The 15,592-nt window shown below is 39.1% G+C and overlaps 1 protein-coding gene across 2 annotated transcripts; it reads left to right on the top strand.

Annotated features, from left to right (window-relative positions):
• Window positions 1-16: 16 nt before the first annotated feature.
• Window positions 17-10,081, top strand: LOC130908796 (Golgi reassembly-stacking protein 1-like). Of its 2 annotated transcripts, none has more exons than XM_057824596.1 (8): window positions 17-212; window positions 7,224-7,304; window positions 7,382-7,585; window positions 7,761-7,847; window positions 7,913-8,043; window positions 9,207-9,285; window positions 9,370-9,439; window positions 9,535-10,081. In XM_057824596.1, the coding sequence occupies exons 1-8, from the start codon at window positions 147-149 to the stop codon at window positions 9,717-9,719; spliced, it is 903 nt and encodes a 300-aa protein (XP_057680579.1). In that variant the 5' UTR covers window positions 17-146; the 3' UTR covers window positions 9,720-10,081. The 2 variants fall into 2 exon arrangements, with proteins under 2 accessions (XP_057680579.1, XP_057680578.1); XM_057824595.1 differs by having other exon boundaries at window positions 9,207-9,300.
• The last annotated feature ends 5,511 nt before the right edge of the window (window positions 10,082-15,592 follow it).

Below are 15,592 nucleotides of genomic sequence, written 5' to 3'. Positions count from 1 at the left end.
GTGCTTCTCCATTTTTTCTGGCATCGCTATTTATTACTTCTGCCTTGACCTGACCACCTGACTCTCTGTCAAGTTAGCCGCCTAGCTCCGCTATCCCTGCCTCCAAAATCCAAAGTTGACATTATTGTAGGAGTCAAACAGAAGTGATGGGCCTCGTCCAAGGTTCATTTTTGTCCGATGGGGAGGCTACGAGTGGCTACCATGTTAATGGGGTACGTGCTTTTTTAGCTGTAGTTGGAAGTAGGTGTATTTGAACTTGTATAATTACTCATGGTCTTCATCTGTTAAGTGTCACCTAAGTACTCTGCAAAAGTTAATTGTAACGGTGCTTGCAGTGCAAAGTAGTTATATTAACGTTCATAGCCATGTCCGGGTTTGTCACCGTAGCCACTTATACTGACGTGGTAATTGGCCCATATGTTAACTCTCTTGTTGCCATTATTTAAAAAAAATAAAAATCTAGGGACCCATGGTATGGGCGCCGTTTGTAAAGCAGCACATGCTGAAAATTACGACAACATTTTCTCACGTTTAGCGCCACACAGTGTTCAAAATGGTGTGAAATTTTTGGTCCCTTTTTTTTTGTGTGTGTGCACATTTACATTATTTAGCAACTTAAATATTTATTTTTAAAATATGAAGTTTTGGACCTGATTGTTTAAATCCAGAACTAAATATTTAATTTAAATCTTAAATTTATATCCTATAGACCAGGGGTCCCCATCTGCCGGGCCGCGGACCGGTACCGGTCCGTGGCGCATTTGCTATCTATCTATGTGCGCTTGTCCTCCATAATAACGTATTGCTAGGCCGCGGGCGCAGCACATTTGTTCCCGGAAATAATTAGCCCCCACACGAGCGAAGATGACTGGAAAACATATGTCTTTGGAGATATTTTTACGGCGAAAAGGGCACCCGACGAGCCTACAACCTCAAAGACCCACTGTTGGGTCTAAACTTACTATTGTACTAAGAAAATAATAAAGGACCTGAGGGAGGGACGGAGGAAGGATCAGACTTGAGACGGAGATAAAATTAACACTGGTGGCCACCAGAGAAAAATGTTAGGTCTAAACTTACTTGTATCTAGCAAAATAATAAAGACCTAGAGGAGGACGAAGACAAGGATCAGAACGGAGACAGAGATAAGGTTTTACACTGATGGCCGTCAGGAGAAAAGGTTGATGCGGAGCGAGTAGCTCACAACAAGCTTATCTGCCCTCCCCCTGAGGAGCGCAGCCTTTTATTGCACACACGTGAGTTTCGTTTACTGAGAACAGAAACAGAAATGAAACATTATGGTGACGTTTACTGAAAACAGAAACCTTACTCTTTTCATTGTGTAAACACTAAAAAGCATAAGTGAATAGAGAAAACATAATCATAACACCTAGTTTTAAACACACATAATTGCATTAACTATTGTAAATATTGTGAATATTGTTAATACTGTTATTGTGCAAAAGCATTAAAGCACATCTCACACCAACGAACTGCGAAGGAGTGAATTCGTGACCCGTTTGTGAATAAACCGAGTGATTCGAGCGTGTCTGTGCAACAGTAAGATTACAATTACAGACATCGACCGACGGAGTACAATTTCCGACATCGTATCTTTGTGAAGCGGGCTTTCCTAATTAATGTTTAACGACAAGGCGAAGTCGTTAATGGGGAGAGCGGTGTGAAGTTGTGTGCAGCTTACATGGCAGGATGTATCTGAGGAGAACTTTTCTACAAGTCCTTCCATGATCAAACGTAAGTTAATATTCCTTTCTTCCAAGAAAGTTTGTAGTGTTTACTTTGAAATTGCTGCATTTGCGCATTTTGCGGCTATGTTTAACGTTACGCGCATGCGCAGAACCGCACAGTTGCAATTTTTGACGGGTTGCAAAATTTGTCAGAATACCGGTCCGTGGAAAAAAAGACTCAAATAACACCGGTCCGTGGTGCAAAAAAGGTTGGGGACCCCTGCTATAGACCCCAATCACCAACGTCACACAATCACGTGATCGCTGTATTGTGCCGCCATGTTGTCTGTCATTGTGTATCCATATTGTCATTGATCGTAGTTTCTAAAGGTGGATTCACTTGCAAATTATGGAAGCCCCGGTACTTTCAGATGCTGTAAACTCATTGGATGAGTTGCATAAAAGCCGTTATTTCGAAAAGCTTCAGTCGATCCAGTCGCCAGATCCATATTTGATGCCCAAACCGATGTTTCCTCCCGTCTGGTCCCGTTCCGTACGTCAGAGCTCGTCCTGAGACCACAAAATTTCCAATCATACTCCAGTTTATGTCACAATGAGGAGTCGGGTACCCAAAATCGGCACCGGCCCGAATATAAACCGACATTTGGTCAGCTGAGCGTCACCATTGTCACAATTGTAAAATGAAACTTGACCGACAACGGGCCGGTGTGTGCCGAAAAATAGCTGCCCCGCGGGAAATGTCCCCCCTGACGGGTGCGCTTATTTATAATGCTTTATTGCCGTGAAATCATCAAATGTTTTCATTGACGGATTACAGTAATGGATTTACGACTGTAAGATCAGTTTTAAATAATTAAATTACACAAAATATTAGTACTGTAAATTTAGTAACAAATCGTGGACTGGGCCACATAACCATCTTTGAACAGAAATGTATTAGTCTACAGGTTTTCACGACCATATCCCAATGACAATCACACAGGTATGACATTTATTAGTTCAAGCAGAGTAAAATAATACATATTCACGGTACAAGAAAGTCGTTTCCGTGTGAGCGCTCTAGGGCTGTCCCAAACGACTAATTTTCTCCCGATTAGTCAGCTGACTATTTTTACGATTAGTCGACTAATCTAATGATTTAAAAAAAAATTGAATTTTTTTTTTTTTTTTTACTAATTTAGCAATGAAATTTTTGTTGACGCTTATCAATTCACAAAAAATATATTGGAACACTTAAATTATTTGTTAAAGTACAAATAAACATGTAAATGACAATAATAAATCACAAATAAACAATGAGTTCAAATACTGATAGAATTAACTAGTGTAGCATCCTGATTGGAAAGATGGTCTCTTAAACTGATGGTTTACAACTTTTATTCCATCCTTGATGTAAACACACTGTAAGAGCTACGGTGCACACAAATAAAACAACGCAATTAGAAATTAACAAAAACTTTTCACCTTTTTCCTTTGAAACCTTATTTATATATCAATGAATTGCCTATATGAATTGCCTTTACCTTAAATTATTACCTTATCATTGACAATCTCTCCCTTGAGTGCAATCACTGTATATACTGTATATATTTATGACCTTTTAACCTTATATAAATTTCTATACCATAAAATAAACCATAACATGAACTAAACCTTTCAATTAGCATTAAGAACAATACTAATAGCACTTATAGGCCCATTGTCAATGAAACATCATTATTTAGTAAGGCGACAGCACCCTCTGGTGTACAAAAAAATGAAAAAACAAAAAAAAATTACAAACTAGTTGGCGGCGCTTGGTGTTTATTTACAGCCGACGTGCAGCCAAGCTTGGAAGTGAAGAGACAGGACAGAAGAGTGTACCCTCCTTTGTTTCTTTGAAATAAGTCAATGTTTTGGACACTCTGGTGCGCTTTTTTTTGGCTTTGTGCCGCTTTCCCCGCTTGCATACAGAGCATCCAACATTCTGAACTTTCCACACATATATTTTTTTAACCCTTCATTAACCGTCGACGGGATGTTGTGCTCATCGCCGGATTTACGTCATCGATGACGTCGACTACGTCGACTAGTCGGGACAGCTCTAGAGCGCTCCCATCAGGGGGGACATTTCACGCAGGGCGGCTATTTTTCGGCACAACACCTGTTGTTGCGCTCACCTTCTTGCTGCGCGACCGTGGCGACGAGCTTCGTAGTCTCCGTCTGATGATGTCTGCGATCGTGTTGGCATCAAATTGATGTTTTCGCCGCTGTCTAACGGCTTTCGACACAAACGCATCATGGACCAAGATAAACAAACCGTGCTGCTTTAGAGATTTGCCCTTTTAACAATGGGCACACAGCAACTAATAAAATGACCGTTTATCTACTCTGTTACTGCAACCAACCGACACACATGCCTTCACCATTTTGATTAATCAATGTTAACGATTGTCAGGAAGGTTTTTGGGTTCGTTTACTAGGGGGTGATTCCTTAGACAAGTTGAAAAACACGCAGTAATAGGAGGAATGTACGTAGCGGTAATATGTAAACACGATGAGCTGACGGACAATATGGCGGCACCAGTCAGGAGGGTGGAGTTGTGATGTCACGTGATTGGGGTCTATAGAGCAAGTCGGACATCCGGGCATTAATGACGTCACCAGCCACAACAAAGCGTCGCCATATTGGAAACGGGGCAAAAGACGAGTCACAAGCAGTTGCTCTGTCGTGCATTGTATTACAAACGCGTTGAACTTTAGTCTTATTTGCGGTCTTTTTTCCTTCGGAATGACTAAAAGTTGCTGTGTTGCGGGTTATCACACAAGGAAGAGTTCGGAGCCACATTTTAAATTCTTTATTCTTCCTCGTGAGAAGAAAAGGACAAGCAAATGGCTGAAAGCAATTAATCGAGGAACTGTAAAAGAAGCCTGTGGGAACCTAAATCCAAGCACATTTACGTTTGCAGCCGACATTTTATTACTGGTGAGTAAACTTTAATTTTTGCCCCAATTAGTTGCTAGGATTCAATAGACTAGGCAGTGGTTATTATTACCGTAACCGGCAACTCGCAAAGCGTTATTTTTCTTTTGCCGTGAACTGCTCTGATTAGTCAATCGGTATATTATTGGCCTGGTGGGAATTGGTTATTTTGCCGTGACGTGTTCACGGTTAAATAACGCTTGGAGGCGAATTACCGGTTACGACAGAAATAATCACTTTGTATTTACTACCAATTTTCTCAGTTCCACACAGTACATATTCCACGTAATTGATAAAGGTCAACTTACTGGGTGACTGTATGAGGTAGTTGATGTTCCCGAACGCCACTGCAGGCCATTACTTTGTTTTTCCAGCTATCAGCTGCGACTTTGTATGGGCAGCTTTGTAAGCCAATAAACGCTAATTTTAAATTGTATCGCCTCCTCGCGTCTGTCGGCAGTGACTTGTGATAATAGTAAGCCACATTTAAGACGTTTTTATGAAAAAAGACGCAAAACACACCTGAAATATATGAATTTCAGATGTTTGTCTACGGAATGTTCAGCTGTTCGTGCCCCCTTCAAAAAATGGCGACAGTTTGCTAAGCGAGATGACGTCATCGTGACATCACACCGACTTCCTCCATATCCTAAATGTTGAATCAGGAAACGGTCGGAACTAAATATTTAGCTTAGTATGCAAATTCACATGACTGGAGACCGGAAGTAACAAAATAACAGCTGGTGGAGCAGCTCAGACTGTCTGTTTACGCTGCTTGAAAATGAATAAAACCTACTCAACGGTGGCAGTCTGCTCTTGGACCTGAGTCATTGTGATAATAACAATATATAGGTAAAATATAGAGGTGCACGATAATTATCGGTCTGATAATTATCGATCTGATAATAGGAATTATGACAACATCCCAATAACTCCAATAGCATTATATATTATCGGGCCTATTAATAATATTTTTGGCACGGTGTCGGATTGGGATGTGAGCGTTTGTTTCCACTTCTGTTTTGCCAATATGCACTTTTTTTTTTTTTTTTAGTGTTCTAGAGGCTCTATTTTTCCTTCAATGAGTTATAAACTTTAGTATGGCAATTAGCAAATGTTTGCATTTTATAGTGTTGTGTTTACAAGTTCTTGAGAGGCCTTTTGGTTATTGATAGGCTTGCTGTTCTATAATTGCTAGGTTAAGAAAGTTGTTTCATGGACCAAGACAACAAAAGTCTCCTCTCCTGTGGCACCAAATGTTTTATCTGCTGACAAAGCACAATGCATGTTGGGTTTATGTTTGTTTTAGATCAGTGCTCATTGTTCAGGGGAACACATCGTCAATGATATTGACTGATTGATTGTGATTGACTCAAATTATATTTATTTGAAAAAATTAATATGTGCACTTTTTTGAAGTCAAAACTGTTATTTTCTTTTTGTTCATCATAATAATGTTCATGTCATCATGAAAATTCTGGTTTGGTCAAAGGCAAATCTATGCTGAATCAACCACTAGTATTTTTGACCTACAGGTGTTCAAAAACTCAGGTAAATATACATTGAAAAATTATATATATATTATCGGTTATCGTATCCGTATCGGCCTGAGGAAAATATTTAGTTCTGGGTTTAAACATTCAGGTCCAAAACTTCTTATTTAAAAATGAATATTTACGTTGCTAAATAATGTTGTAAATGTGCAAAGAAAAGTGACTGTGTTGTGTGAAAGTGTTGTCGTAATTTTCAGCACGTGTTGCTTTACAAACGGCGCCCTATATCATGGCATATCAATGAGAACATACAAACTCCACATTTGGAGGTGGCTGGAGAATGAATTCAACAAGGGATGTCACAATGAATTGTAACAATCTGACAGTTTAGAATTTTTTAAAGTAATGACTAGTGCTGCAACGATTAATCGATTAACTCGATTAGGGGAAAAAAATTTAATGAAATTTTGCTTCGAGTATTCGTTTAATTAAAATGGCGTTGTAATGGTTTGTTTTGAAAGTCTTGGCATTTAGTTTTATTGATTCCGGTGGATACACTGCCCTTTAGTCTGCCTCATTTCACGTGGCTGAATCCAGCTGCTCCCTGTTAAGACCAACATAAGCTAAGTTTTTGTTTGAGCTAATTTTTTTTTTTTAATGCATTCATAAAGTAGTTTATAGGTATATTTAGCTGTTTTTTGTGGGACCACCTGTCTGAACCATTTAAGTACATTGTGAAAAAAAAAAAAAAAAAAGGAAAAAAAGTTAGCGTTTTATAGCATTTAAGGTAGCGGACTTTTGCTATGTAAGTTAGCCAATTGTTCTTTTGTTGTACATAGATTCATTTTTTAAATTTTTATGCCGTTTAAGGCTCAGCTCAGGTATTTATTTTTTTTTTTAATGTTCCTTATCAGATACTCAATTATTCAAACTAACTAGTTCATCGATTAATCGACTACTAAAATAATCGATAGCTGCAGCCCTAGTATTAACACAATTTGTTAAATTCAATGACAAACTCTCAATGCACTGGGACTTCCTTTTTTTTTTTCTTCCAAGATTCAAGATGGGTCCCCTGCTTTCAAAGCTGGTTTGGAGCCATATTTTGACTTCATCATCTCCATTGGAAACACAAGACTTGTGTGTAACTCGATGAATAGCAAACCTTACGTTGGTTAGGACATGATTGTGCGTTAACATCACGTGTTTCTCTACAGAGTAAAGAAGGCAACTTGCTGAAAGACCTGCTGAAGGCTAATGTGGAGAAGTCTGTGACGCTTCAAGTGTACAGCAGCAAGACACAGCGGATGAGGGAGCTGGAGGTGACCCCCGGTAATATGTGGGGGGGCCAAGGTCTGCTGGGGGCAAGCGTCCGCTTCTGCAGTTTTGAAGGGGCTGCTGAAAATGTCTGGCATGTCCTGGTAAGCAAGGACAAAACATTAATTCATAAAAATAAGTTATTTGACCCAAAAACACTGAAATGCATACACCGATTGTTGAAATGATTGGAGGCGGTTTCGCAAAAGCCATATTTTAAACAACACAAACAGGTCACCACGAGTTGAGCGGCATCCAACTAATCCATTTCATTGCCAGGATGTCGAGGCCAACTCTCCCGCAGCCTCCGCTGGCCTCATTGCGCATGTTGACTTTATCGTGGGAGCTGACCAGCTGTTGCAAAGTGTACGTCTATTTTGATCCACGGTAACATTTCAACTCTTTAGCCAACAAAGTTTTATTTTTTGCAGTCGGATGACTTCTTTTCCTTAATTGAAGCTAATCAGGGCAAAGAGCTGAAGTTGCTGGTGTACAACACGCAGAGTGAACGGTGCAGAGAAGTGGTGGTGACTCCAAATGAGACTTGGGGAGGGGAAGGAAGGTACAGTAAATTCTAGAGATGTCCCGATCGATCGGCGTCCCGATCGGTCGCCATCCCGATCGATTGGGTCCAATCACGTCATTTTCAAAGTATCGGAATCGGCAAAAAAATATCGGACATGCCTTTTTTAAATATATATATTTTAATTAAATTGTTTTGTAATTGTATTTAATGTTACAGACATAATATGTTACACTCATCCAGAGTCTTTAGTTTAGGCTTAAGGTAGGGTTATCAAATTTATCCCAATAATGGCGGTAATTTATATTTTTAAAAATGTATCACGTTAAAATATTTTACGCAATTAATGCATGCGCTGCATGACCCACTCACGCATTGTCGCGTTCAATCTGTAATGGCGCCGTTTTACATATTTAGAGAGCTAAAAGGCAGCGTAAAGTGAGTAGAGTGAATTTTGGCAGCCTTTGGAGCCTTTTTTAAATTGGCTAAAGCCTTACAATCCCTCTCCCTATGATTAGAAATATCGTGGGAAGCAATTTGGGGACCAAAGTTAGTGATCTTTTTCTTAACACCCTATGTTATTTCCCAACGCAGAGAAGATATATCAATTGGTAGCACTACGCACAGTCATGGTTGCACTTCCCATCATGCATTTGGGCAGAAGTTAAATGGATGCAGTAACATTTACTGAAAGCTCAACAAATACACCAGATGGCAATATTTAGTCACAATATACAAAGTCACATTTATCCTTTAAGAATTAAAAGTCTTTCTATCCGTGGATCCCATTCACAGAAAGAATGTTAATAATGTAAATGCCATCTTGAGGATTTATTGTCATAATAAACAAATACAGTACTTATGTACTGTATGTTGAATGTATATATTCGTTGGAATTGGAATTGAATCGGCAGCAAAAAAAAAAGCAATCGGATCGGGAAATATCGGGATCGGCAGATACTCAAACTAAAACGATCGGGATCGGATCGGGAGCAAAAAAACATGATCGGAGCAACCCTAGTAAATTCTTATAAAAATGCATTTACAGTCTGTTTAAAATGTGTTTTAATACATTTAAAGCAAGTGGGGTATTTTCATAGCCACATTTTCACCCATTGCAGGTGGGTTCACTAAATATTTGTCATGAAGAACAAACTTAAAACTCCCTGGTGATGCATCTTTATTTTTCATTGACATTTTAGCTTAGGTTGTGGTATCGGCTATGACTATTTACATCGTATTCCAACACGTCCGCCTTCAGCCAGCGACCTGCCATCTAAGGTAGATGATGACAAGGTATGCTTCATTATGAGTAAAGTTGTTTGCTTTTGATTAAGCAAGTCTAAGTGTGTGTTATATTCCCAGGTGCCTTTGCTAAGTAAGGATAAGCTTTCGGAGAAGCATCCATGTGAAGCCGCACAATCAGCAGACTGTGGTAAGCATACATCTTTTTTTGTTATACTAGTTAATCATTATAAAATAAAGAATTCACATGATTTTTTTAAGGACCTGTTTCTTGACAATTTTCAGAATCATCATTCATCCCCCAAACACCTCCTGAATTAAACTCTGAGCTTCTGATAAGTGAACAGGTCCACAATGTAGCTTGTGACAAGGAGGACTGTGGGGGTCTGGTGGTCGCCACAGGGACGCGACCTGATGTAGAGGTGGGACTTGCTGAGGCTAGTTTAGATGCCACGACGTGCCAAGAATGACTGGCATTGCAAAAATTCATTGTCATTGGAACTTCTTCGTTAATGCATTTGCTAATTTGCACATTTTACCTCAAAAGACTTTCTTGGAATGTGGGCTTTCAGTTAGAACATTCACTACACTGTTTGCAATCTCAGGCATCTACTGAATCGCCTTTTTGCCTTTTTTTTTTTTTTTTTGCCTGCTTACTTGCATTCACATAGTAAGAATCACCTTTTTGCCTTTTTTTAACCTACTTACTTGCATTCACATAGTAAGAGAATCATTTCAATGCCTAAAGCTTTCATTTAAAAATGTTTTTTTTTTTTTTTTCAAATTGATGAAAAAAGTATGTGTGTAATGCTGCTAATTTAACCTCCAACCATAAAAAACAATCATTGAATGAACTTGTGTTAATTGGTTGTTGCCTTGCATGTGAATGAGATGAGTGAATATTCGCTTAAGAATTTAAATAAAAAACCTTATTTGATAATAAGCTGTTCTGCAATTAAAATTATATGATACTGCAATTTTGTTAGAAAGTTGATATAAAATAACTTGTTTAGAAATTCAAATTTTAGTAGGCTACTATTTTCAGCAGCGTTTATAAAACCGACTTGAGACAGCAGGTGTCAGCAAAACATCTTTTTTTTCTTTTGCCATTGGAACCTCAAACTGAAATACACAATAGACTGTTTCATGATGAATTTAGGCTATGTTATACCTTTTTAAGTCATGAAAAAATGCAGTGCCATAATCCATACATGGTGTTTTTTTTAAATTTTTTTTTTTTTATGCAACCGTATTATGCTCCTTGTGTCATTTGATCCACACAGTCATGTGATTTCCTCCCCATTTTCCGTCACGTCCCCAAGATGACACCCATAATGAAGAGAACTAGGGTAGTGTGAGATGTTGCAGAAGCAGGCGAATGAGCCTCAATTATTTAGCAGGACACTTCTTGACTGAAAAGGGGGATGGGCAGGAAGTGAGAGAAGCATGTGGTTTTGAAACACAAAAATAATTTGTCATAATCTGCACGGAGAAAGCAATAGCTCCTCATTTTCTTCTCATCATCTGCTTTTGCACCATCACTAGGTTTTGATCTTGCTATAGAATAACTGTATCAACTGTTAACCTTTACTTTCTTTAACATTAATTTGAAATGGCTATCAGGAGTTTCATAAAATTCCTGTCTTAACACTGCATGTGGAGCTGAACTGATTTCTTATGTAGTTTAATATACTACAAGGACGTTTAACTATTAAAGCTGAGTGATCACCAATCATTTTTTTGGCATCTCATCTCCAATTTGCATAGACTTCATAATGATATTGACGGGACACATTCCCCAGACACTGCGCTACGCCTTCAAGTAGGGGGCCTTCCCACACTACGCTTCAGTCGGTCGAAGTCGGTCGTAGTTATTCTCAAACACATGCAGCGATCCAACGCCGGATTCAGGTTGAAAAAGTATGAAAGTTGTACCGCATACAAACAGGTAGGATTGTCTCAGGAGTGATTTGTTCGAGGATTCAAGGTAATTATAATATTTTTTGTACCATGAATGCATTTTGAAACGTTGTGAAAAAAATCAATGGGAGAAATTAACAACTACGTCATTGGCGTCTTAATTTGCAATATTTATGTAAAATACTGTAAATGCTAACTGCCCGTTTTTTTGCTTTTAACCAAGATTACGTTGTTACTAGGGTTGTTCCGATCGTTTTTTTGCTCCCGATCCGATCGTTTTAGTTTGAGTATCTGCTGATCCCGATATTTCCTGATCCGATTGCTTTTTTTGTTGTTGCTCCCGATTCAATTCCAATCATTCCCGATAATTTTTCCGATCATATACATTTTGGCAATGCATTAAGAAAAAAATGAATAAAACTCGGACGAATATGTACATTCAACATACAGAACATAAGTACTGTATTTCTTTATTATGACAATAAATCCTCAAGATGGCATTTACATTATTAACATTCTTTCTGTGAGAGGGCTCCACGGATAGAAAGACTTGTAATTCTTAAAGGATAAATGTGACTTTGTATATTGTCACTAAATATCGCCATCTAGTGTATTTGTTGAGCGTTCAGTAAATGATATTGTAGCCATGCCCAAATGCATGTTGGGAAGTGGAACCATGACTGTGCGTAGTGGTACCAATTGATATATCTTCTCTGCGTTGGGTTGCATAGGGTGTTAAGAAAAAATTACTACCTTTCTTCCCCACATTGCTTCCCACAATATTTCTAATCGTAGGGAGAGGGATTGTAAGGCTTTAGCCAATTAAAAAAAGGCTCCAAAGGCTGCCAAAATTCACTCTACTCATTTTACGCTGCCTTTTAGCTCTATATATAGGTAAAATGGCACCATTACAGATTGAACGCGGCATTGCGTGAGTGGGTCTTGCAGCGCATGCATTAATTGCGTTAAATATTTTAACGTGATAAATTTTTTAAAAAATTAATTACCGCCGTTAACGGGATAAATTTGATAACCCTACCTTGAGCCTAAACTAAAGACTCTGGATGAATGTAACATATTATGTCTATAATGTTAAATACAATTAGAAAACAATTTAATTAAAAAATATATATATATTAAAAAAAGGCATGTCCGATATTTTTTTGCCAATTCCGATACTTTGAAAATGACGTGATCCCGATCGATTGGGACATCTCTAGTTGTTACTGTATTATCTATAAAGAATGCAGGGATTTATGCATTTATTCACGAGAATTTTCAACGTAAAAAACTCTTTGTCTGTGTTTCCACTCAGTGAGCTTTGATGGAGATAGGCCCCCTATTAACCGGCCCTGCGCCCCGTGTCCCGCTAATATAATACGAAGTCTACGTTACAGAATATTTTCAATTTGCTAGTCAACTGCCATGACCAAACTGACACCCTGGACTGCACTGATAAAATATTAATGACAAATTGATTTATCAACTTGGTTTCAAATTTCATCACTTGATAGTTCAAAACAAAATAATTTGTCATTGAACTCCTAATCTGCTGTTTTGCCATAAATCACTACCTGTTCTTCGGTGGCTATATGGTTATGTGAGTGCACTAATTGTTAACATTTTATCATTTTTCATCGACTCAAATCTCCTTTGTGCTATCTGTACGCAGGTTGCTGTCCTTGTATGAGGTAGCAAATCATTTTTTTATCATTTTGCGTATCCCAGTAAGCTTTTTTTCACACATATAACAGCTTTCCATTGAGGCATGAAATGATTTATCATCAAGTATTGTAATCAATATTTAGTGCATTACAACTCATAGATCATTGTTCAATGATTTAAGCACACCAAATATATTAAATTCAACTGTACTGTTTTTTTTTTTTCTCACAGCAAGCAAAATGGCCCAGGCCTTAACTTTGCACTCCCATTGCCCTTTTAGCTTTGCAACACATAGCATTGTTAGCCTGAGGCTAGGGGAGAAACCTCCGAAACAACTGCAGAGCCTCGCCGTCATCGCCCCGCGTGCTCTCTTTTCTTTTTTTTTTCTTTTTTTCTTTATTATGTTGAGAGTGTTTCGAAGGAAGCGATGACGCATCTGCACCCGCTTGTCATCTCGGCTTTATTTCAGGCTCACAGGCACCAGCATCGTGTTCAGCACCACCGCCTCACGCCCGTGTCTGCAGCATGACAAATTGTGGATGAGATTAACTTGCAACAGTGGAAAAACGATAGGGGAAAGACATGTGGGGGGAACAAGGTTATGAAGATTTTATCATAACCGTTTGGAAATTTTGTAGGAATTTGTACAAAAAGCACATAGTTGCACACAGACAACTGACCATTTTTAAGGCTCTTGAAAAGATTTAATTATGTTTGCAATCAGAAAAATAGTTACTTGGTGGTAATATCATGCAGTGGGGCAAATAAGTATTTAGTCAACCACTAATTGTGCAAGTTCTCCCACTTGAAAATATTAGAGAGGCCTGTAATTGTCAACATGGGTAAACCTCAACCATGAGAGACAGAATGTGGAAAAAAAACTGAAAATCACATTGTTTGATTTTTAAAGAATTTATTTGCAAATCATGGTGGAAAATAAGTATTCGGTCAATACCAAAAGTTCATCTCAATACTTTGTTATGTACCCTTTGTTGGCAATAATGGAGGCCAAACGTTTTCTGTAACTCTTCACAAGCTTTTCACACACCGCTGCTTGTATTTTGGCCCATTCCTCCATGCAAATCTCTTCTAGAGCAGTGATGTTTTGGGGCTGTCGTTGGGCAACACGGACTTTCAACTCCCTCCACAGATTTTCTATGGGGTTGAGATCTGGAGACTGGCTAGGCCACTCCAGGACCTTGAAATGCTTCTTATGAAGCCACTCCTTTGTTGCTCTGGCTGTGTGTTTGGGATCATTGTCATGCTGAAAGACCCAGACATGTCTCATCTTCAATGCCCTTGCTGATGAAAGGAGATTTTCACTCAGAATCTCTCGATACATGGCCCCATTCATTCTTTCCCTTACACTGATCAGTCGTCCTGGTCCCTTTGCAGAAAAACAGCCCCAAAGCATGATGTTTCCACCCCCGTGCTTCACAGTGGGTATGGTGTTCTTAGGATGCAATTCAGTATTCTTTCTCCTCCAAACACAAGAACCTGTATTTCTACCAAAAAGTTCTATTTTGGTTTCATCTGACCATAACACATTCTCCCAGTCCTCTTCTGGATCATCCAAATGCTCTCTAGTGAACCGCAGACGGGCCTGGACGTGTACTGGCTTCAGCAGGGGGACACGTCTGGCAGTGCAGGATTTGAGTCCCTGGCGGCGCATTGTGTTACTGATAGTAGCCTTTGTTACTGTGGTCCCAGCTCTCTGTAGGTCATTCACTAGGTCCCCCCGTGTGGTTCTGGGATTTTTGCTTACCATTCTTGTTATCATTTTGACGCCACGGGGTGAGATCTTGCATGGAGCCCCAGATCGAGGGAGATTATCAGTGGTCTTGTATGTCTTCCATTTTCTAATCATTGCTCCCACAGTTGATTTCTTTACACCAAACGTTTTACCTCTTGCAGATTCAGTCTTCCCAGCCTGGTGCAGGTCTACAATTTTGTCTCTGGTGTCCTTCGACAGCTCTTTGGTCTTGGCCATAGTGGAGTTTGGAGTGTGACTGACTGAGCTTGTGGACAGGTGTCTCTTCGACAGCTCTTTGGTCTTGGCCATAGTGGAGTTTGGAGTGTGACTGACTGAGCTTGTGGACAGGTGTCTTTTATACCGATAATGTTAAAACAGGTGCCATTATTACAGGTAACGAGTGGAGCCTCGTTACACCTCGTTAGACCTCTCTGACAGCCAGAAATCTTGCTTGTTTGTAGGTGACCAAATACTTATTTTCCACTCTAATTTGGAAATAAATTCTTTAAAAATCAAACAATGAGTTTTTCTGTTTTTTTCGCCACATTCTGTCTCTCATGGTTGAGGTTTACCCATGTTGACAATTACAGGCCTCTCTAATCTTTTCAACTAGGAGAACTTGCACAATTGGTGGTTGACTAAATACTTATTTGCCCCACTGTAATTGAAAAACACTGTTAGTTGTTAATTGTTGTTTTCATTAATGAATATCTTTAAGGTTGGTCGCGTCTTTGAACGCAACAAAGCAATTCATTTTGACCATATCGGACAACGTCGCGTGTGACGATACTGCTTTGAGTATGAGTTCTTCTATGGTTTTCAGCAGTGGATCAATTATGCATCCCACTGGCAAAACAAAGAAAAACAGTAAATACATCCTACTAAACAAAGCAAAAACGTAGTAGCTGCGCATGTGCTGCGAGGCATGTTAGTGTTGTGCAACACGCAGTAAACATACCACAGCCAGGGAACAAGCGCCTCGGTGTGTTTTCCAAGGTTGTAATT

Source organism: Corythoichthys intestinalis, chromosome 20 (assembly GCF_030265065.1).
Source record: "Corythoichthys intestinalis isolate RoL2023-P3 chromosome 20, ASM3026506v1, whole genome shotgun sequence".
Lineage (NCBI taxonomy): Eukaryota > Metazoa > Chordata > Actinopteri > Syngnathiformes > Syngnathidae > Corythoichthys > Corythoichthys intestinalis.
Note: the sequence above shows the minus strand (reverse complement) of the source record. Positions and strands in the feature narration are given on the sequence as shown.